Here is a 23,402-nt window from a genome sequence, read left to right on the forward strand (position 1 = left end):
TGTTGTGCGGCACCAGGTTGGTGAGTTTGAGGCGATGCAAAACAGTTTTCCATGCGGCTGTTCAATTTCACTAAATGCAAATCAGCTGAAGTGAGATGAACTTCAGCCAACAAGAACTCAAGACTAAAAGGACTTTGAGATAAATGCTTCAGAAGCGCGTTAGTCATCGCCCCGATTGAAGCCAAACTTGCCTGAAATCTCATATGTTTGGGTCTCGTGTCTGATTCTGTGCTTTATCGTAGCCCTTGGGTCATTTGTGGAGCTGATGTAATGGTGCAACACCCTGAAAATATCATCATATGCTGAATGAACTTTAACATGGAGATTTTAGTGCAGAGTAAAAACAAACTACAGAGACGTCTAGCATCGAGTCCAGTTTCTTGTGTTTGTGTCTCTTCGGGGCAAGCCGAACAGAATGGACTTTTCATGCGGCGGACTCAGGGAACATATGGCTTTGATTAGGAGGCAGGGCGAAAGGCAGCGACGCCAGTGGAAAGAGTGCTCCATGTGTGAACTGGAGAAGATCTAGTGTTTACATCTCTACAGTATAAGGGGTGACGAAGTTTTACACAGCCCAATCTCAGACAATAGTACGACTCTTGCATAGAGAGCAGGGATGACTCATAAGTGGGGCGCAGTGGGCAGAACAAATCAATGTGTTTTTGACTATTTGGGGCCCTCCCTAACGCACAGGGCTGCAGTTCTTTTAGCCACATGCAGTGCACCTTGGTTGACAGCTATCAATATAGTAGTAGAGGCGCAGAAAGTAGTTTGGGCTTTCATAGTCATGTTTGTTTAAGCTCTCAAGTCATGCAAGAGATATCCATAAAGCTAAGGTTTTCAAAAAGTAGTGTTTGGAGTAGAAGACTTTTGCTTCCTACTATATTGTTGCTTGTGTAAAAAGAAAAAAAAAATCCAGAAACCAGAATGCACAAATGCAATATGTCTTTCAGGAGATTGCACAACCAAACAGAAGCACTGTTTTGGCTCAACAATGATCTGGACAGGGTCTGACAGAGGAGATATCACGCATCCATCTCAGGTCCATACCAAGTTCAAGTGGTATGGACCATTGAATGCATTGGATATTGCTCTGTGATTGTTTAACTGTAACGGAGCAGAATTTAATCATATGTTACTTCAGCCAAGAAAACTCTTCACTAAGCGAAATGCTGCCTTTCGCTGTACAAAAGCAAAATGAAGAAAACTAAATAACACAAAACCGACGGTTCCTTGTGCTTACCAGGTCAACACTGTTTGCAAACATCACCGGGAAACCTTCTGCCCTAAAGGTATGACAGGAAACCTTGCCTCCTCCTTTAACCCTTCATGTCTCAGCCAGTCCACTTCCAACACTGCTGCCATTATGCGCTTTTTCACACAGCTTGGTGGCAGGTAAGGCAACAAACTGAAACAACACTTCCAGTCACCAACATCAGATCAAGACCTCAAAAGGATTCTCAACACAAAACAGAATCTGACAACTTTATGACCAGAAGAACCAGTTTGCACATCAGGCAGATTCACTGTAACAGGCTCTGTGCCAAACCACACTGCAAAAAGTGTGTAACTAGATCAGTATAAACATCTCAATTTGAGCACAATAATCCAAATTTTAGTTGTTTTGACTTGTTAAGAAGTTCTTAGACATTTGTCCTAGATTATATCACTTGTTCTGAGATGTTTCTGACTCGTTTCGATGCATTTCGTCCTTATTTCAGGTAATTTTCTTTGCCAATGGGGCAAGAAAATTGGTCTTGTCTTATCTCACTGGCAATTTTACTTTCTTATTTCAAGCGAGAATTACCCTAGAACTGGTCTGAAATGTCCTCAAACAAGCAAAGTAAACTTGGTCCGAGCAGGAAAAGTGTCTAAATGAGTGAAAACCGCTCAAGAACAAGATACATTTCCTCAATTCAAGTCATTTAAGCCAATGCTTGATATTTACCTTTTGTAGTGCAGGGAGGTATTTAAATAAACAGCATTCGCCTGAGGAAAGAATCAACCAGACCAGTGAAATAATGGCATTCAGTATTGGGAAGTTTAGAGAACAAGGTCTGCATCATAGACATAATAGCCTCTCTCCATACAACAACAATAACAACATGTGCCACGTTTAGAAGAACATGCTTGCGCGTAAAACTAGGCCATGGTCGATTTACTTGTAAAAAATAAATAAATAAATAAATACATGCCTATAATTAAAGCCTATTATATTAGAGCCGCATTGGGAAATATGTATGGACATCTCTTGGCACATTTTCCCGAACTTAGCCAGGAAGCTAAGTCACAAAGGTGCGCGTGTGAGCAGGTGGATGTGATCGACGCTGATTTAAAATACCAGCAAACAGGGCACTGGGGGGGAAAAAAAACTCTATCAACGCCAAAGCTCTACTTTGCCAGCTCGCGTCTGGTGATCAAAACACGCGACACAAAGTGCCATAAACTTACCCGAGTATATCCTACGACGTTAGCATCCACAGAAAGTCCGTACGATGACAAGTTCAAGGCGCACGCTGCAAAGTTGTCGATGACTGCCTCGGTTTACTACGCGCTGTGTGGCTGGGACCGCCGCAGAGCGAAACCACGGTCTTTTCAGTATGTTGCGTTCAATGTACGCTCGGAGAAATCACCTCCTAGAAAACTTTGGGGATTATTGTTGCGAAGAAACCTATATATATTGTAATACCCTGTAGATATTATATGCTGTCGATATAAATAGATATATTCTATTACAGGTGTATTTTTAGGCCTGATATAATGTAATCTGTAATCTTTATTTTATTTTATTTTTTTGATAATCGCCGAAATTCCGTAACGGTCTGGATTGTATTGTTCTATTATACCAAACCATTTTTGTTTCATTCAATTTCAACAGAAAATGTACAACAAACCTAAATCATGACTAAAACTATACTTTTGCTTGCTCTTTTGAACCATTTATTTTGTTTAACGCAAGGTTGTTTCCAAAAAAAGATTTAATAAATGCATTTTTTTGTATATTGTGCAGCCCAAGTCGACTTCATGACCATAAGAGTTCCCAGATCCCACTGTCCTTGAAGAGCCCCTGGTTCAGCTCTCCCTCCGTCAGTAGCTCAGCAGCTCTGTGAACTGCGGAGTGTGGACAGGAGGACAATACGCGAGTCTGGTTCGGCGCGCTGGGTCTTTGTGTGTCACCACATCGGAATGCCCATGCTGGGCAATAAGTTCTCACCAAGCACTGGTATAATAGCCTACACCTTGCAACTTTGCTCATTCAGACTTTAACAAATTGCCTAACCTACATCCAACTGTGTGAGGTATAGCCTATGCCACACAGCAAATAGTCTCTAGAATCTAGAATATTTGGCAGTGCTGCTCGTGTATTGACATGGCTATTTCGCTTCGAAATGTGTTTCAAAGGAGAAACATAAAGCGAGCTAGATTGAGAGCCATGCACGTGTAGAGGTGATGCCTGCTTTCCAATTTACAGCCTATTAGTTTCACGTTGGAAAATTGGGGACTATTTTCCATTTCCCGAGCGGTGCTACACATGGGAAAGCTGATGGCATGTGACAGGAATGTGCAAGCCCTTCACTCCTCCTTCAACCTCCGCCTAGGTTCAAACAGGAATCCCCTTCTAAAAGCATATTTAGACAGCGCATCACCGTCCTAAATATGCATACATTTAGTCTCTTGAGATCGAACACTTTCGATGGTTTGAATGCCTCTCAGCATGAGAAAATGAGTGACAATCATTATGAGAGGATGAATAAATTATACATAGCCTACATAGAAAATAGAAAACTTAAATAGTAGGCGAATGTAAATATCCCTTGAAGATCTGCGAGTTTGTGTTCTGCTGCCCATTGGCTGAAGCAATTGTTGAAAATTGTGCCCTCTGCTGTTTAAAAAGTATAATTACGTGGAGCAGTAGGCTAAAACACACATTTGTTTTTGACAAAAAATATAACCTGAAAGTACATTATGGGTTATTATTGGAAGCTGGAACAAGAATGCCCAATTATACATTTGTATAGTTGACAAGAGCCCATTGAGAGAACATCATCCTTCTTCATAGCGATCATCGTGGGGAGGTGATAAGACTGAGGAATCTCTGAGGTGATCTCCAAAATATGTTGAAAATCAGCTGTTTGAAAAGTTCAAAGTATAAATAGAAATTCAGCAGTCCATTTGCTTCATCGCATCGTTTTCTTTTGTTTTGTTTTTTGCAACCAATATGAACAATTACTGAAACGTCCAGTTACTTGAAAACCAAACTGATAAACTGAGTAAATGTAGTAGTAATTTAGTAGGTAAATTCAGACTTTCAGACTGTATTGAATTGTTATACAATTATTTATCAATGATTATAATTAGAAATCATGACCATATTTACACTAATTTGTGTGATTCTAAAAGTTCATCTGCACCGAACCTCTAAATGAGGGTCAAAAAAGAAAGAAAGAACATCCATACGGGAAGGTCAACTTTTCCAAAAAAGTGTTTGCTTGTTTTTGAACCGCCCTGGACTGCATATTATTTGTAGTTAAAACAAATGTATATTACCCCTGCTGAGTGAATGCTCAGTATGTAAACTGTGTGGTGAAATAACAATAGTAATACAAACAACACATGCACAAACAATGCAGAGTTAACAATAGGCTGCAGCCTGGAGCAGGCATTGGTCCCTGACTCAGTGGTTTGTGAAAGGTCCCTATGGACAAAAGACAAAAGATATTGCAATTGGCTTTAACAATGATGTAACCTACCAGGTTATTCAAAAGAAACCAAACACAGTTGTTATAAACGTATAGAGACTGGTTTATTGAATCATTGTATAAATAATGTCCCTCTGTTTTAAGAAATATACATATACACGTTTATAAATACAAAAAGGTATGGATATAAAACAGCTTCTAGGTTAAGGCTTTCAAGTCTGCAAAGAGATGAATATATCATTAAGAACTACCCAAATGTTACATGTTTTGGAGCACATTAGAAATCAAATGAGAAAAATAAAAGCAAATCAGATCAAGAGCCAGAAACAAATTGCATAGTAGATCTAAATAATGTGTATATGATATTGTATTCACTGTGTATTATTCTGAATATAGGCTTGAGAGCCATGCTTGATATGATGAATGAGCATTTTAAAAATAAACGCTATGCTCTGTAGATATGTAATTTAAATATTTATGAAAGCAAATCCAAAAATTCAAACCCACGGTTGAACAAAAAAAATCCTCTTATACTGCTCAGATCAGACATTTTGAGGAGTCCAATGAGAAAAGAGTCTGAAGCAGCATATGCAAATAAAATAAAACATCTTAAAAACTGTGGTATCTAAATAAACCAATCAGAGGACAGGTGGCCTTCATGTGGCTTCAGCCGTGGAAGTAGAAATTCTAACCTAGGCAGCTGAGCAGAGAAGGGCCTGGTCAGTACTTGGATGGGAGACGGTTTGGGAACACCAGGAAGCCTGGCGAATGTAGTGAGTGAGTGAGTGAGTGAGTGAGTGAGTGAGTGAGTGAGTGAGTGAGTGAGTGAGTGAGTGAGTGAGTGAGTGAGTGAGTGAGTGGTGGCGAGGGGCCGATGGTGCAGACTGGTTGCCTTGCTTCCGTCAGTCTATCCCAGGGCAGCTGTGGCCACAATAGTAGCTTACCACCACCAAGTATAGAGTGAATGAATAATGCAATGTAAAGCGTCTTTGAGTGTCTAGAAAAACACAATATAAAGCTTTATTGCATTATTATTATTATTATTATTAACATTTACGAGAACAGACTAATGCACTGCTATGAAGCTCCCATCCCACGGGAGTGAGGACTAATACGAGACACGAACTGCTCTAAGAGCAAGAGGTATCACTGTGATTTCTGCACAAAACATTAAGACTATTGGAAATTTCACATATATGTACCCTATTGAATGATGCCTGAAGTAAAGAATCGATTGAAATACTCTTGTAAGTCATTTACTCTTCACACGTCCACTGCTGTTTAAAACCACATTCCTACTGTAGGTAAAGGCACATGTTATGCAGGCCCAGGGCGAGACATCTTTATAAGACAGTGTTAAACACTGTCATTTTAAGGTTAGACCCGTGATTGTGATTGTATTCTTCCAACAACAATCTCGATATAGGCAACAGAGAAATGAACATTCCTTCCCTCAGATCATAATAAAGTGCAAACAGCTCCCTGTTCAGAGTCGTGCTCTTAACACGAAGAGAAAAGTGTGTATACTTTATATTAGTGTGAGGGTTTGGTAAGTGCTTACTCTCTGAGTAGTTATCTGTGTGAGAGGTCACATGTTTCCGAAGCATTAACTGTTGTTCTGTTATAATCCTCATGTGACTGGTTTTAACAAAAGTGCTAGAAGGACTGAGGTGCACAATGTGCAAGCAAGCTGCTGCTTATAGCTGCTACTTACTTATGGACACATCTTCTTCCATAATAGATTAACATTGTAACATTTGAAACAATGTAACATTTGAAAGCATATAAGAGGCCTGAACAATGTAAATGGGTTATTTGTTTTACCTTGCCAGTAAGCTGAATTCTCGCGCCGTATTTGTGAGTTTACAAACACGCGAGAATCCTTCTTGAACCGCTGCCACCTTCACCTTTCGGTATCAAACCAAAATTGGTTTGGGCCAAATAGATGCTGATTAACAAAGCGGAGGTGACAAAAAACACAAATTATGCTGCAATACATAACACCAACAACTTTTTTAAAAACTATATATTGAATGGATTTGCGATGTTCTTGATCTTATTAGCAGCAAATGCCGCTCCAAAAGTGTGTCTTTTTCCCGAACAATTCAAGCCAGAGCGATCCCAGATTGATATCAGTGCTAATGTTTTTTTGGCACTGTAATATCAATCTGGTTCTCGCCAGGTTACTATTTCTTAACAGTAGAGAGACTTTACATACTGTATCTTCAAATTGTGCATAGAAACAAGGTTAAAAGCACCTTATGTTTCACAACTGACAATTATTCAAGTAACAATGAAAAACATGATTGTCAAAAATAAACACTCAGCTTTTGCTTTTGCTTTTGCTTTTGCGCGAGCTGTTGCACCACTTTTTAAGTGCGATTCCACTGGTGCTGGCGACCACACACAGTGCCCCTCCAAGGCTCCACCAGGTAGGAGCGCGGTTGAAGAAGATGAACTGGAAGATAAACGCTAGCAGCACATCCACAGTCCTCATTAGAGCCACAGGCCCAGCCTTCTCAATCTGCAGTGCCTTCGTGAGGAAAGACTGACCTGCAATGCCCAGCACTGCAATCAGCATGAGCAGCCAACGATCACGACCACATGAGGGGATCTTCCACTCCCCAAGGACGGACACAGTAATAATGCACTCAATCAGGCCAATGACAGCATAATACCACACAGAGAGGTAGTAATGGACACTTTTCCCAATCTTACGAAGAATAACCATTGTGCAAGCAGCTCCAATAGCACCTGTGAACATAAAAACAACATCTTCAACACTGACGTCTTGCATTTTGGATGTTGCTTTGTGCAAGAAAATTTTAGAAATGTTTTGAAGATCCAGTGAACCAAAAAGGGTTGCACTCCCCACACAGACTGCACATAGTAAGAGAAAGTGTATTATCTTACCAGCAAATGCAGCCACGGCTCCTTTAATGTGGTTGCTATAGTTGCTCTCAATCCCACTGAGGTGCTTCCCAAAAATGAAAGGCGGTCGTGCGATGAGAATGACCCCGGTGAGGGTGAAGACAGTGAAGACACAGTCCCAAATAGTGCACCTCTCCTTCAGAAATATCCATGCCAGGACGGAGGTAAGGACGGGATTGCTAAAAAGACAGAGGTACATAGCTAAGGTTGAGAAAGTGTGCATCTCTAGTTACGGTATCGTTATGGAGTCGGAGTGACGTTATTATCGTCAAGGTCAACAAAATGTCAATGAAAAACTCCCGTAGACCAGTGGTTGTCAACAGGTGTAGCTTTGGGACCAAACTTAAATGTATCAGGGCAGGACATGGAAATATAAAGCTGCTCCAAACCACTATGACACTTTATGCTACTCAAAAATCTCCAGGAATGCTGACTGAATAACGACTTGCTACAGTCTTAAAACTGGAAGAACCATGACTATCTGAGTAAATATGAACGCGGGGAATAAGCCGCCTTTGGGCTATTTATTCACGAAAACTATTATGACTGTTAGAATGAGCAATGAGCAGGTCTGAGCAAGGAACTGAACTAAACAAAGACGGAGCCAGAACAGACTGGACCGAGTGCGGCCTTCGAAGCGGGCGGGACTGTTTGGGCTGCATTAAAGACCTGAACATGATGACGGTGGCGTCGGCCAGGGGCATCTGCTGCACGGCGTAGAAGAGCAGGATCATGGCGTTGGAGCCGATGAAGCCGCGCAGCACCAGATAGATGCGCTTATCTCTGGGTCCCAGAAAACCAGTCCTGAAAGACGGACAAGAGAGGACCATTAGAAACAAAAGTAGGTGAGCACATGATCGCGAGTGATGGATGTAACAGTATAGGAATAACAGAGGAAGAGACGCCGGACAAGCAAGGACGCGGAGATCAGAATTGGGACTGTGGAAAAAAACAAGTGGTGATGGACGGTCAGGCAGAATAATGGGTACACAGAAAGAGTAGTTTTGTATAGGCCTTATAAATATTGCAGTTTATCATTTCACACAAAAAAGGGCTTTGGAGGATATGTTTAATTATGTCTCAGTAACCGTGTCATATCAACAGTCCTCGTAACTAAGACTATAATAACAGCTTTCATTATTTTGGCAACCATGAGAGAAGAAGGGTGGGCCAATTACTTACTTTACAAACTACACAGTAGATTTTAAAGCATGCCATTAAAAAAACAATCTCTCTCAGTGATAACTCTGTACATAACCATAAACTTAGGTTCTTAGGGACCATATGCTTTGGCTTGCCTATCAGTATGACACACAAACCAAAGTGATGCCTCTTCATGTGGGACTTGTTTTTCATCAACATGCTCTACTTGAGTATTTCCCACACAGTAAAAACAGCATGGTAACTACACGAGGGATAATGTACTTTGAAGCCCTGTTACAATTTTAACCATGTTTTCAGGTCTTTATTTACAATTACCATGATGTTTACATCCTATTACTACGCTATTCCTGCGCTATAAAGTAAAGCGCTACCATATTTCCGTTGATGGTAGTTGGTGAGAAACGTTTGAGACCCGATACTATGTAGTGTTAAACAAACAGATGCTCCCTTGACCGATATCTGTACAAGGCCGTAGTTCTGCGGTGCTTACTTGTGATATATGAGCAATGGTGCCACAAACAGCATCTGGAAGAAGCAGCGTATAGCACTAATCTCTATGGCGTGAAGTCCCTCGATGGTTTTGACCAGGAGAGCGATGGTGGAGAAGAACACAGTCGACAGAAACGCATAAAACAAACCGAGACTAGAAGATTTCTTTGGTTTCTCTGTGGGAAATAACAGAAAAGTGAAACGTTCAGCTCTAGGAAATCTATCTGACAAAGATGTTGACACAGAAAGTCAAAAATGTAAGCAAACATTTAAGTACTCATTTGACCTCTATGTGGAGAAACAGTAGTTTAATAATACTTAAAGCCAAATTGAAGTTGCGAGGCACTGAGCTGGGCATTCCAAGATGATTAGAAAATATAAGAAACATTTGGATTGTATTTATTATCTTTTTATGTCAAGTGAACAGTAGTAGGACATAATTGTGGATTGAGGTCAAATGCTAAAATAACAAACAATAACTCCCTACGGGAGTTGCCTCAGTTGAGAGTGGCTGAAGATAATGTAGGCCTATTGTCTGTTTTAAAATCCTGTAGGTAAGGATTGTGCTGGAAAAGAACAGAACAGTGCAAAACCTCTCTTTAAGGATGATGTAAATGGCACACTTGCTTACAGCAAGCTGAAACACCCCACTGTAGCCTACTGCTAGTTTTCAGATGACATCACAACATTCTCTACCGGTATATTGTATAACTAAGATATATTTATTTATTTTAGGGATAGTGCATATAATTTATTTTATTATCCAGGATAAAACACATGTGATAATTTCATAATAATTCATCATTTGTACAATTTAATTGTACAGTCTCCTGAAAATTTAGGCTAATGTTTAACAGAGAAATGTGCCTCCGGTCCCCCATCTGGAAGTGTGATAGACCATTATCACATTCTAGAATCTGAAAACCAACAGGCTACATTGTGTCTAACCATGGATACAATGTTGTATTATGTAGCGCGTAACTTAATACCACACTGATACTACGGGGGGGAAAAACAAAAGAATACATGTATGACATGGACAAAGGGAATATCTGTCTTAGAGTGAGTGTACCCAGAGTGTACCTCATGGGTCAATAGTCACGTGATATTAGCATTAGAAAGAGGCAGCATGACGTTCTGTAACGTGTGCGTGCGTAGGAAGTCATTAATGCCTGCCTGCTGTCGCTCTAATAGCTTACTTGGAGAAAAAAAAATCTCATAACCAAAAGTGTGTGACCTATATTTATTCAATAAAAAAAGTTATATTCCATGGAAAGTTTTAAACACACAAATTTGCCCGCGAGCCTGTGTACCTTCAGGTGCGCGCTCTCTCCGTGATGATGATGTCTTGCCTCTGACGCAAAACGCCGGCGGGCATAGCGTTTTCTTCTGGCGGTTTTCCTGTGAGCGGTGGTTCCCTTTCTGCTCATCCTCCTCGGCAGCATCACCGCCGATCGGATCTGTGGATTCCCCCTGTAAAGGCAGCGTTTGTGCCGCCTCCTCGTCGTTACACTCGTAGTCCTCGTGGCCGTTGTTTGTGTCATGGCTGTCAACTTTATGAAAGGCTACGGTAATGCCGTCCTCTAGGGTCAGAGCCCGCTCGTGTTCACGGTGGTTACAGTCTCCCATGGTAAGATGTGCCGGCTGAGAGGCAGCATGCCGCGGACAGACTGCTGTCTGCCTTTGTCACCAAGAGCTGCTGAAAAGACAATGTTAATGACTAACCTTGGTAGCAGGATACAAGCTCACATGCACTGGGTGTTTTACCCACAGGGGGGCAGAAATGAACCCGGCGCAACTCTGCTTGACAAAACATAAGCTACCCGAGGATCCCGCCCACCTCGGGGAGGATGTGGTGCTGTTCACCAACCACAGCTGGGTTCACTCACCTTCAAGAAAAACATTTATTCTGGTGTAGTCTCTAAGTATGCTATAAGGATTATTTATAAGGTGCACACAAATGTATACTGACACCAAACAGTGTTTCACTATTTTTGATCCATCCTACACTAAACATTTGGCCCTAACAGGCTATTAGGCTTTAGAGAAATCTATTACTTTAATTGAACCTATATCTCACATCCAGATACCTGCTTTCTTATTTAGTTTCCAAATTGTCTTAAATGAAGAAAAAATTGCAAATCAACACATTGTTTATTACTACTTTTACAAAAAAAAGTTAAAACATTTGAGGAAAAACTATAATTTCTAAATTGCTAAGTTCTACATTTCCTAGAACCAGAGAGGCCTCCTCTGAAGGCCTCCTCTGAAACAGAAATATAAATATAAATTACTTTACAAAACATTGCAGTTGGCATACAGAAATACAAGGATTTAGTATAATGGTGTTTTGTGTGAGTCTCACAAACACAACATGGTGAAAACACAGACAGTTTGGAGGGTAAAAACAACAATAATGTGGACAATGGGGGAGAAAAGGGGCAAGAGTACAGTGAAAGAGAGTGTGCACAGTGGGACGCTTCTGGCAACTTGTTCATCCGGAGGTATTATTGTGAGGGGCCCTTCTGTAACCATGTGATCGGATTTTTTGACTTGATAAATTATAATAAAGTATGAAGCTAATCTTGCTGCATATTACTGAACTGTGGAGAAATGTACCTAAATCAGGAACTAAAGCTACAGGTCTTAACAAAGGCTAAACCAGTACCTGGACCTAACTGTTACAGGACTAAGACTTGAGTAACACTAAACAGGGCTTAACTGTGACTAAAACGTTTTCAGACCTGATTAAAACCAAATCAAGACCTCATTGCAGTAGACTCCTGGGTAGACCTAGAAGAGGTCTGCCTACTGGTACCAGGACCAGTCTGAGAAGCACTGGACTGCATATCCGAAATACCAAAGTGGAATACAGCTGAAATAGAGATTTTGGGTTTAATGTTATGTCCCAATACTAGCTTAATTACTGAGGTCAATCATAAGGTGCTCATATATCTGAGTTTTCCCCTTGAAGCTGGACGCGAACAGAAAGACGCGGTCGTCGATAGCAGCCATTGCGAACCCTCTCGGCGCTTGGATGTTAAGCTCCTGGGATGAGACAAAGTGGCCCCTCTTGGTGTCCCATTGGTAGACCTGTGTCAAAGAGTAGTCGCTGCCCAGGATGGCGTACTGCCAGTTGCCGATGGCGACGGGCTGAAACACCATGGAGCCGCGGGAGGGGAACGTCTGGACCTCTTTGAACATGGCACCGTCCCAGCGCATCACCTTGGAGTCCCCAATGAATCTTGTCAGGCATATAAACAGCTCACCTTTAAAGACGAGAGAGAGTGAACAAGTGTTTACTGTGTGCTTTCACAGAAAACACTGGGGTGATGTAACAGGTCATCTCTCTGTCCCAAACCTTCAACCTGACCCGGACAAACAATCAGGACAAACTCACATAGTTAATAGTAAAAGGAATCTATATGTTTAATAATTCAATTACTTAGGTTGTGAGTTTCTGAATTGAGTTCAATGTACGACTCACAGTGGGAGGAACATTTGGTCATAAAATGTGGTCTGATCGTCATCAAAATGCTTAAATTAATACCACCCAAACAATTACATGTTATCATATTTTTAATGGCCAAAACATGTAAACATTCACAGGACAGGGAGGAATAAGTAAGTGAACCCAAGAATCTCGCTGAACTGCAGCAGTTTTGTAAAGAGTAATGGTCCAAGATTCATCCTGATTGTTGTGCACGTCTAATCTGCAACTACAGGAAAGCAAATATTGCTACAAAAGAAGGATCAGCCAGCTATTTCATACAAGGGATCACTTACTTATTCCATGTCTCAGGTTTCTCTGCAAAATATCTTGATAAACTTGTGAATTAAGGACCTGAGGCAGCAAAGCACCCCCAGACCATGATGCTCCTGCACCATACTTAACATAGGGGATAGGGTTTTGATGTTGTTCCATTTTGCCTCCACACATGACGTTGTGTGTTCCACCCAAACTATTAAACTTTGGTTTGCGGAAGAGTTTTTGGATGATCCACTGCACTACAGACAAAATATTCTGTGGACTGAATAACAACAATCAGGATAAAACATGGATCATTTCTCTTTATAAAACTGTTGCAGTTCAGCAAGATTCCTGGATTCACTTACATTATCCTCCCTGTCCTGTGAATGTTTACATGTTATGGCCATTAAAAATATGATAACATGTAGTTGTTTGGGTGGTATTAGTTTAATCAGACCACATTTTAAGATAAGATAATCCTTTTTATTGATCTCACAAAGGAGAAATTCACTTGTTACAGTCGGCGTTCAAGAAGATCACGCAGAGTTAATAAAGTGCAGCTGATATAGAGATTATTGCACATGTTACTTTACAGTCTTATTGTACAGTCTGACAGCAGTGGGGATGAAGGCTTTGCGGTAGCGCTCCGTCCTGCACTGAGGGTGTCTCAGTCTGCCACTGAGAGAGCTGCACAGCTCTTCTACAGTCCCGTGCAGTGGGTGGGAGGTGTTGTCCATGATGGAGGTGAGCTTGGCTAACACCCTCCTGTCACTCACCTCCTCCACAGAGTCCAGGGGGCAGCCCAGGACGGAGCTGGCCCTCCTGCCCAATTTAGGCAGAAATATGAGGAATTACAAAGCCTTCACATACATTTTCCTCCCACTGTATCTGCACCAGAAATATATACTACGAAGAGCATCCAGAAATGTTGGTGTGATGGAAAGCTATTGTTGGGTTTCAGAAGACATGCCCAATTTCACTAGGCCTACGGAGATGGGGCAGTAATGAATACTGCTCATGTACAGTGTAGGGTTCATATAGTGAGATTATGGGCCTAATTACTAATACAAATTCTTATGAAAAGGCACTTTACAAACAACCTCATGAGAGCCAGTATCACATTATAGAATAAAAAAAGAGCATTTCTAACTGCACAGATGAGTTAAACACCTATAGAATGACAGCTCTCACCTTTGACTCGGAAATGTTTAACAGAGAACACATCCTCCATATCGGGTATGTCAGTGCGGCGCTCAAACACCTTCATGCTGCGGTTCCACTGGTACACCACAGGCCTCTGGGAGCTGCTGGACAAGATCAGGTGAGGTTTACCCGAGATGTCCACATACTCCACATCAGTGTCCCGGTACCACGGGTGCAGGGACTGGTGAGAGTAGAAGCCATTTCCATTCCACTTGTACACTGTGGTGGAGCCAGCCTGTAAAGAATAGGAAAGTAATTTATGATAAGCAAGTAATAAGTAAAGAATGATCATGGTTTAAACAAAACAGGACCTATCTATTATGTCATAGAATTAAGATAATAAGAAAAAGGGCCACTTAAACATTACACATTCTACATGTTATGTTTAATTAGGCATTAGGCATGGAGTAGCAATAAAGCTTCAGCCTACTCCATTCTGAGCATCGACAATTGTATAGGAATTTTGAAAGACAAAATGAATGCAAAAATTGCTCAGATAAATTAAACTGAATTAAAGGAATAGGTCACCGATTTTACATACTGACCTATGTTCTTACCTTAGCTTAGACAAGTTGATGCGTAGCTGTCTGGTCTTTGTGCGTGCGCTCAGTCACGCAAATGTTGTTAGCCTCTCCCAGCATAGGTATAGCTCCAAACTGGGGTGAAGTTAGAAGCTACCAAGCTCTTCCACGTTTCCCCTATTGAAATACAGCTACGTGAAAAGTTACATGATCCAAGTATAGTTACACAAAATTAAACATGACGATTTTCTAAGCGGATAAAAAGGGGAACTATATTATTAGGAGCTATATTATTAAGTGCTCCTAAGGTATTACTACGCCTTACAATATAGTACCCCTTTTTATCTGCTTAGAAAATTTACATGTTTAATTTTGTGTAAGTAAACTTGGATTGTGTGACTTTTCACTGTATTTAAATAAAAACGTGGAACAGCTCGGTAGCTTCTAACTTCACCCCAGTTTGGAGTTATACCTATGCTGGGACATTTGCGTGACTAAGCGCACACACAAAGACAGTTATGCATCAACTCGTCTAAGCTAAGGCTAAGGTGAGAACATATCTCAGTATGTAAAAACGGTGGCCTATTCCTTAAAACTAAACACAGTTTTTATTTCATTTTTTTCATTGATTTTCTTTACTTTCCACCAAATCTAAATAATAATCCCTAGCATGCCCCAGCAAATATTGTGAAAACAATACTCAAAAACATAAAATCAGGACCAAAAAGTAATTTTCTTAGTTCTAGATAAATTGAAAAGGAATGATGTATCTTTAAAATGGCATTGGAGGTTCAGTATGGACATTTATATAGTGTGACAGTATGTGACCAAGTAAGCAAGTTTATTTAATTTACTTCCAAAACCCTACGAAATCAAACTAAAATTTAACTTCACTGAAAAGCCAGCATCATTTCAGTGAAATGTATAGCCTACTGCAGTTTAAAACTATGTACCATAAACAATAGGCCACGATTCTCCAGCTATTTAGTCCTGACCAAGTCACGCTCAAGATCTGAGATTGTGTTGCCCTCTGATCCTTAGCACTCCTGACAAAAATGTGTCATTAGAAGAAGCGAAATTCGACCTACGAGCACAACAAAGTGAACATTAACTTTACTTTACCCTCACCTTATCCTACCTGTGTTATATTTCTGCCCCACTGAGATCCACTGCTTTACAAGTGCTTAGACAAGACATTTACATACATAATTTAAAATCAGGGGCAGCTCACCTTGGAGCTGTCAGCAATAATGAAGAAAGATTCCCCATCGATGACAAAGGTCTCGATGTCATTGGGCTTTCGGATCTTCAGGATGTCAATGTCCTGAATCTTGATGAATTTATTGGCAGATATGTCACGCTTGTAAATATGCGAGCCCCCAAACAACTGTGCCACAATGATAAAGAGGTGGTTGTCGATGACCATGGGTTTGCAAACGACGGTGGAGGTGCCTGGATGAAAAAGTGACAAATCAATATTGCTTTTGATTGAGACAGGCTGTGGGGCGATTTTGAGGTCTTTAAAACTGTTGTCCTACTTTCAATTGTGTCAAACGTTCTGAAATTCATCTCAACATGATCCCACTCCAGAAAACTACATGTCCCGGCGAACGGTTGGGCGAACACAACAAACTGGTCGATGCCAAAGGTGAAGGCCTCCACGGAAATGGACTCAAACTTCAAAGACTGATATGAGGCGAACTCTGGAAAATCCCCAATAACCGAAGAGTAGAAATAAGTTAAAATACGGGAGTCGATATGTGTTTATGACAGAGACAGTGGAGGTTACCTGCGGTGATGCAGTCAAAGGAGTGAGGCATTAGGTCATTGATCTTCCTCCCCTGGTGAGAGGGCGGGCCACTGCAGTGGATCTGGTCCAGAGTGGCATTGGTCTGGTGCATCCACTCCACCAGCCACTTCAGTTTACAGTCACACACAAGATTGTTTCCACGCAAGTCCCTGTATTTCGAAAAACAAACCATCTTATCCACCTGCATATGTTAATTGGCATACTAATTGCTGTACATGAAAATGCCATTCACTCATCAACTATTGTAAAAAACTACATTGCAATGAATATTTGTTTATTCTGGCGGAACATTAAATGCGCCATTAAAAGCGACGAACAGAGGACCGCTACAGATTAAAAACAAAATAATGTATATTTTGAAATGTGAAAAGTCCTCACAATGGTAAAAAAAAAAAAAAAAAAGATTAATTTCCATGAGTGCTTTGTTATTACACATTGTTCTGCCCTCTGTCTCCCTGCAACGGGACAGCACTTTGGACCCGGGCCAGTCTGCTAAACAGAAGTGTCCTATCTCCTGAGTAGTCCCACTCTGAAGTGCACTCAGGACTGCTGTTGCCCTCGGCTCTATGTACTCACTGCGTTTGCACAGTGCAGCCGGCATTGTTCCTGCTGGGAAGAAAAAACGTATGCTGTTCTCTTAGAGTGACAACTTTAGCATTTACACTGGCCTGGTTCCTGGTCTTTTCTCTAAATGACCTATGTGGTTACTCCTCCTCTAAGGTTGTACGCTTCTCATTCTTTCAGCTGTACATATATTAACATACACAGCATATAGAGTAGACAGGGCTGGGCCACAAACTTAGATTTTATAGGGATATTTCAGGATTTTTTACATATGGCCTCATTTCCTAGTTATCCAGAGTGCTGTATTCATGCCGTCCTTATATTTGAAGAGTTTAGTGGCGCTAGGCTAGTGCTAGGCTAGCGCATGTCTATGGTAACTAGTAGCCTGCATTAAAAACAGTCTGACCCAAGCACAGTGCACCTGAGGCAAATCACTTAAAACACCAGACTACCGATATAAATGTCTGTATTGACTGAATACTTTTTGAAATATAACCATTTGCATTTAAAATAACTTATATTTGAGCAGCATCAGCTTCCTGGTTGTAAGCTACGCAGCGGCAGAGTGATCTGCTAGGTTACCAGATCTACAGAGGTTTGTTTACCTGTGGCCGGCACTACTACACGTGGAATTCACAAAGGAGCTTTCTACAAATCAGATATGGCAACGTTTGGAAGACGACCCCATGATTTTGAAGAGGTTTTTAATGCAGGCTACTAGTTACCATAGACATGCACTAGCTTAGCACTAGCCTAGCACCACTAAACTCTTCAAATATAAGAACTGCATGAATAAAAGGGGAAAAAAAAGATCGCAAACAACACTCTGGATAACTAGGAAATGAGGTCCTATGTCAAAAATCCTGAAATATCCCTTTAACTGTTTCCCTTTCAAACTCCTAGTTGTTAATAATAGCAAAGGAATCATGAAAAGTGGTGAGTGAGGTGATCTGGATTTTAGAAACCAAACAACAAATAAAGAGAGGTGAGCAAAAGATAAAGATTAAAACTCACACTTTGGTCAATGCCTCCATGCCCTTGAACACATCTTTGGGCAGCGTCTCAAGGTTGTTGTAGGCCAGACTTCTAATCAGCAAAGGGAAAATCATAGTAATTACAGGCCGATTTGAGAGAGTAAAATTAACTCAGGTTTGCTTCAGACAAAGTGACATCAAGTGGGATGGAAACAAAAATCAAATAAATATCATTGACAATAAAAAAAGGATTAGAAGACAGAAAAAAAAAAAACCATATCCCCCAAGTTGGCATCTTTTCTAAGTGAGAACTAAATGATAAAAAATGACAGCATAATTCATGAGCGCTGCATTATTTATTGGAGAGTGGTTTCTGGAGGGAAGGCCATTTTGCATTGAATCTGAATGAGACGGCTCTCTCTTCAGGCTAAACACTCACAGGGACAAACAGACAGGGATAAAAACAGCCCGGACACGGTGCCAGCAGGACCCTCTTCTCGAACCCCTCAGTAATCATTTCTTGTATAAAATGCTGCACAAATAGCAAGAACCTCTGCAGTTGTGTCTAGTTTTCATCAGAAGAAATGTAAGATTTGACATATTTTGTTTCAACATTTTACTTTTACTTCTTTCTTTGTATTTCTTTAATCACATCAACACAGAGCCAAGGGGTGGGTCATTTTATGCAAAGACTTGAGACTTTGCACTTGGATAGGGATTAAACTCAATAACATTATCGCACAAGTAATGCATTATCGATTTCACTTTTGTTACACTGAGATAGGGAAAGGCAACTAGTTGACGACATGTGGCAACAAAGGTATGCAGGTCCCACACAAACTCTGGAAACTTTGTAGGGAAGATTATAGGTCACTTCTTGGTTTAAGTTTACAACACACACTATTTATAGCTATGCTCCCAACAAGTCAGTTGTGTTCTCTCTTGCTCACTTTTTTTTTGAGCTGGCTTTAGCTTGCACTGTAGTACATATCTGAATTCGCAAGTATGAGGAAGCTTTGGGGGATTTAAATTTCTAAATAACTTCCCGGTTGTCTCCCAACTTTGTTTCCTGATTGCTGGAAAACAAAAGAAAGGGATCCTCCCCCCCTTTATATAATAACTACTGCTGCAAATGGCAGTTCACCACCATGATCAGAAGCTACAGATTCTGATCTAAAACGTTCATGTAATTTTAACTTATAGAAAATAAACGTTATGTGATTTTAGTGTCAGACAGAAGCATGATATAATATGTATAAATCTTTCAATCTATCTATTTTTAGATTCGTCCGAACAATAAAAGGGTAGTCACACTGTTTGGAGCGACTGCTATCTGCCCTTCAGAAACCCGATCCAAAAACACCTCCAGCCAACCACCTCAGCACCTCGCCACCGAAGCTACTGAGCGAGGCTGGAGATAAATGACATTCACTGTTAACATCAGAAAGAAAGGTTCCGTCTTAAAATACTTACAGATGTATCAATGTTTTAAGGCCCCGGAAAGCAAAGGGAGATATGGATTCAATTCTGTTGTTTTCAATGAACCTGCAAAACACATAGGGCTGTCAACCATTTATTGAAACTAACATTACTGCCCTAAAGTATAATATTCTCAGTGAACATTTTTCAACAAACACCTTTGACATAAAGAACTGGTAAACTAATACTAACAAAGGATTACATGCATTGCATAAAGCAGTGTTTCTCAACCGTGGTACGAGGACCCCTGGGGTTACTTGAGCACTTAGCAGGGGGTACTTGTAATTATTTCAGATTAAAAAAGAAAGAGAAACTGAGTAGAATTTCAACATTCATTTAAAAGGACAGGTTTGATTCTGAGAGTATTTTAGCTTCATTTTGAATGCAATACACAAATAAATATGAATAATCTTAGTTTAGTTGGCCATTTTGTCATAATACTGGCAAGATCTTCAAGGTAGTTTCAAGTTACAAATGTATTTAATTGATTCATGCTTGATTCAAGACTGAATACCAGCAAGAACACACAATAACATTTTATCAATAAAAATGTAATTCCTAAAGATGAACTTTAGGGACCACTGTCATATGGTACTGTAAGGAAAAGGTAACGAAATCCCCATGGAAACAGATATTTTGTAACCTGCGAAGGACATTGTGCTCTCTAAATAATGTCAGTCTTTGTGATTTGCTAATTTGAATCATTCAATTTGCGATTTAATTCAATTGCAATTGACTGTGCACCCCTACATAGTGATGCATTGTTTACAACATTGCTTATTGATATTTGGGCAAGTCTTTGCACATATGAGAAGATTATAAATACCTGAATATCTCTACTTACAAATACTCAAGATGTGGCAGCCCAAGGAAAGCATCTTCATCAATAAAGTCAAATGAGTTGGCAGTGAACAACCTATGAAGAAAGAAAATTGATAGGATTAAAAGGATGCTACATGAGTCAATGATTTTATGTGGTTCTCCCAGCCTCGTGCTTACAGCTGCTGTGACCAAGATTCAGCATAAAATGTATTGATTATGATATAATACAGTAATAGTATTACTGTACAATATGTGATCCCTTCTAAAAGTGTCAGCTCTAGCAGACAATGGCTTGTTCTATTTCTACCCACAGTGTTTGAATGAAATTACTCTAAATTTGCTGCTCCCTCCTACACACTTTTCAATATATGAATGGCCAGCATGGTTGTCCACTCCCACACAAGTGTCTCTTTCATTCTTTGATGTCCAAATGGAGACATAATGGATTCTCCTCGTTGTCCGGTCAGCGACAATCCCTGCTCTTACCATAGCCCACAATGTTGATTTAACGGTGCTTGGCTCAAGACTGGCCGGGTCACCTTGGTCTAAAGCACTTCAATTATGCCATATCCTTGGCCTCTTCCCTTTTCGTCACATTCACCCGGCACATGGTTATCCTGCTGGCAACCATCCCATAGTCAGCACTGTAGCCTGTTCCTACTGATTTAGCGCTCTTTGTGCATATGGAGTCAGTGTTGCCAAGAAAAATATTTAGTTGGCGCGTTTTGATGCTTAGTGACAGAAAGCTATTATGTGCAGCAAACTGAGACGGAGTGTGATTAGATGCCACTGTTACAGCAGACCTCGGTGTTAATTTGCCGACCCACGATAACAAATTGTTCCTGGCAACACTTCCTGTAATGTTACGAAGAATAAACAGAGAGGCAGGAGCTATTATACGGGTGTCCCCACGAGGTCAACTTGAGACAATGTGTCCCCATAAACAAAGTCAACTTCAGACAATGTGGAAAAGGCAATATGGTAAAGTTTTCTTGACAATAAACTGTCCCAATAATTTGAACTTTTCCCATCGGTAGCCAGCATATGTATGGCTTCCTGAGCACTGATTTACAACTGACAATGATGCTGGATGCCATTCCTGGTGCAACCTCCAGGATATATAGAACTAGGAACTGTCACAAAGGGAATGTGTGAACCTGTGATCTTCTGTATGTGAGCTGAGAATTTCCAGGCCGTTGCAAAGCGTTTGGTTTATAGCACAATTCCATTTTTTTTCCCCCAACAAAACGTTGAAAAAAAGTTCTTCAGCAAACTCATTTCCTCAGTATCTCCCGCTGTTAGTGTGTGTAGCCATGCGCTCGATTGCATATTACTGACACCATTAAAAACAATCCTCCTTTAAATGAGCCTCAGAGAAACCCCTTTGGGAACAGCCTGCTTCATTGTTTTGCTGCTGGGATCCACCAACAAAGACAGATATGACTCAAAAAGAATTGTGAATTTGGAACAGCTTGCAATGCTGTATTTTGTGGTGACGTTCATTCTTGTGTTAGTATAAAAAAGCAACATTGCTCTACATTTTAAATCCTTTTGTGTGTGTGTGTGATTTAGGGTAGGCTACTCACAGCAGTTGCAGGGCAGGTGTATGGACAAAGCTTCCAGCTGATATTTCACTGAATCCTGACTTGACAAAAGATCTGTTAAAAAAAAAAGAAAAAGATATGTTAAACAAAAATGCACATTTTTATACTGCTGGGAATAGTAGCCTTATTTTACACGTACAGAGAGACGACGTCTGTGGGGAAAGTATGTGGCACGGATCGGACATTCTCACACAGGGCATTGTCCTTAGTGCAAGAGCATCCAATGGGACACCTCGGCTGCCTCAGTCTCCGTCCGTCCGCTGAAAGCAAGCACACAGCAGCGACACAAACCAGAAGCGTCCATCCTTCTCCCCATCTCTTCCCAGGATATCCCATAGCCTTTTTTTATCCACTCAGCTCCGCTGGCTTGGTATTCCCTACAAATCCTTCACATGCAACTTCTCCAACAGGAATCGCTCTCCTAAAATGTTTCCTGCACGATGTTGTTTTTTTAATGATGAGCCTCGCGCGAAGCTTGGGCTGTGCGTTCTGCGTCTCAATGGAAAGGCACTACTCCAGCGGATTCGTTCTGCAAAGGGCAGGATTACCAATGCGGGACAGACATTATAACATAGCCCTCTAAATTCCCAAGGGAGAGAAAGAGAAAGACAGGGAGAGCGAGAGACGGAGAGGGGAAGGGGGGTGACACTCTCGTAGGTGCGCTTTTTTATGCGCTCTGCCTGCTATAAGCCTATTTATGCGCGTTTGAGAGCTGTGAATGGATAATGAGCAGCTTCTATTCAGGAGGCACACATGCACCTGCCTCAGTCTTTCATCAAGCTTTCCTTATCTCTGCTATAATGGTTTGAAAACAACTTGAATTCAGAAATAATAAAAGGCATAATACTAATACTAATACTAATACTAATACTAATAATAATAATAATAATAATAATAATAATAATAATAATAATAATAACGATCAGATATAATCAATAGGCTTAGACCTATTAGAGCAACATTTCCAAACATAGGCTAAAGGGCTAGCTATTTAGGCTATTAGGTAAGTTGATTTAAAATATGCATTTGATAAGTAGTATTTATGGCTCCCTCTCTGGATAAAAACAGCGCCTGGGTCCTTTGTAAAAGGCCAATAAAGTTCTTTTATTGCTGTGCGTAATTGTCTCATGATCTCACCCTGTTCCTTTTTCTTTGGGTTTCAATTGACTGCTTTGTTGAGTGTCAGTGGGACGGGGATGAAACAGTGGACTTCTGTTTCTAGACTGTGAACTTTCCGCCCCGCCACCTCTAATAACCCGAGGGCTCATTTGTTCTGAAGCACTCCCATAATGATGCGCTCTTCTCTTCGACACTTCATAAACATCCTCTGCAGCGAAGTAGGAAACAAAACATTCGTTTACTTAAACGAGCACGAAATTGACACAATTGC

At 40.7% G+C, this 23,402-nt stretch overlaps 2 protein-coding genes across 2 annotated transcripts; both read right to left on the minus strand.

The window, feature by feature from the left end:
• Window positions 1–5,742: 5,742 nt before the first annotated feature.
• Window positions 5,743–11,343, minus strand: slc35g1 (solute carrier family 35 member G1). The gene is made up of 5 exons (XM_079577741.1): window positions 10,598–11,343; window positions 9,286–9,460; window positions 8,301–8,435; window positions 7,614–7,810; window positions 5,743–7,454 (listed from the first exon to the last, which is right to left on the minus strand). The coding sequence occupies exons 1-5, from the start codon at window positions 10,911–10,913 to the stop codon at window positions 7,024–7,026; spliced, it is 1,254 nt and encodes a 417-aa protein (XP_079433867.1). The 5' UTR covers window positions 10,914–11,343; the 3' UTR covers window positions 5,743–7,023.
• A 784-nt stretch (window positions 11,344–12,127) lies between these two features.
• lgi1b (leucine-rich, glioma inactivated 1b) lies at window positions 12,128–22,649 on the minus strand. Its single transcript, XM_079577590.1, has 10 exons — window positions 22,152–22,649; window positions 21,995–22,066; window positions 20,431–20,502; window positions 19,581–19,652; window positions 18,148–18,219; window positions 16,549–16,718; window positions 16,298–16,462; window positions 15,991–16,211; window positions 14,227–14,473; window positions 12,128–12,553 (listed from the first exon to the last, which is right to left on the minus strand). Exons 1-10 carry the CDS (start codon window positions 22,346–22,348, stop codon window positions 12,204–12,206), a joined length of 1,638 nt encoding a protein of 545 aa, XP_079433716.1. The 5' UTR covers window positions 22,349–22,649; the 3' UTR covers window positions 12,128–12,203.
• Window positions 22,650–23,402: the final 753 nt, after the last annotated feature.

Source organism: Gobius niger (assembly GCF_951799975.1).
Source record: "Gobius niger genome assembly, chromosome: 19".
Taxonomy (NCBI): Eukaryota; Metazoa; Chordata; class Actinopteri; order Gobiiformes; family Gobiidae; genus Gobius; species Gobius niger.

What these genes read in the sequence shown, in the direction of transcription:
- slc35g1 (XM_079577741.1), bottom strand. Translation starts at nt 10,913, where the DNA reads ATGGGAGACTGTAACCACCGTGAACACGAGCGGGCTCTGACCCTAGAG. An exon ending in GAGAGAGCGCGCACCTGAAG is followed by an intron (nt 9,461 to 10,597) that starts GTACACAGGCTC and finishes TATTTCCCACAG; the next exon opens with AGAAACCAAAGAAATCTTCT. An exon ending in AGCCGTGGCTGCATTTGCTG is followed by an intron (nt 7,455 to 7,613) that starts GTAAGATAATAC and finishes TTATGTTCACAG; the next exon opens with GTGCTATTGGAGCTGCTTGC.
- lgi1b (XM_079577590.1), bottom strand. Translation starts at nt 22,348, where the DNA reads ATGGGATATCCTGGGAAGAGATGGGGAGAAGGATGGACGCTTCTGGTT. An exon ending in TTATTGCTGACAGCTCCAAG is followed by an intron (nt 14,474 to 15,990) that starts GTGAGCTGCCCC and finishes TATTCTTTACAG; the next exon opens with GCTGGCTCCACCACAGTGTA. An exon ending in TAAACATTTCCGAGTCAAAG is followed by an intron (nt 12,554 to 14,226) that starts GTGAGAGCTGTC and finishes TCGTCTTTAAAG; the next exon opens with GTGAGCTGTTTATATGCCTG.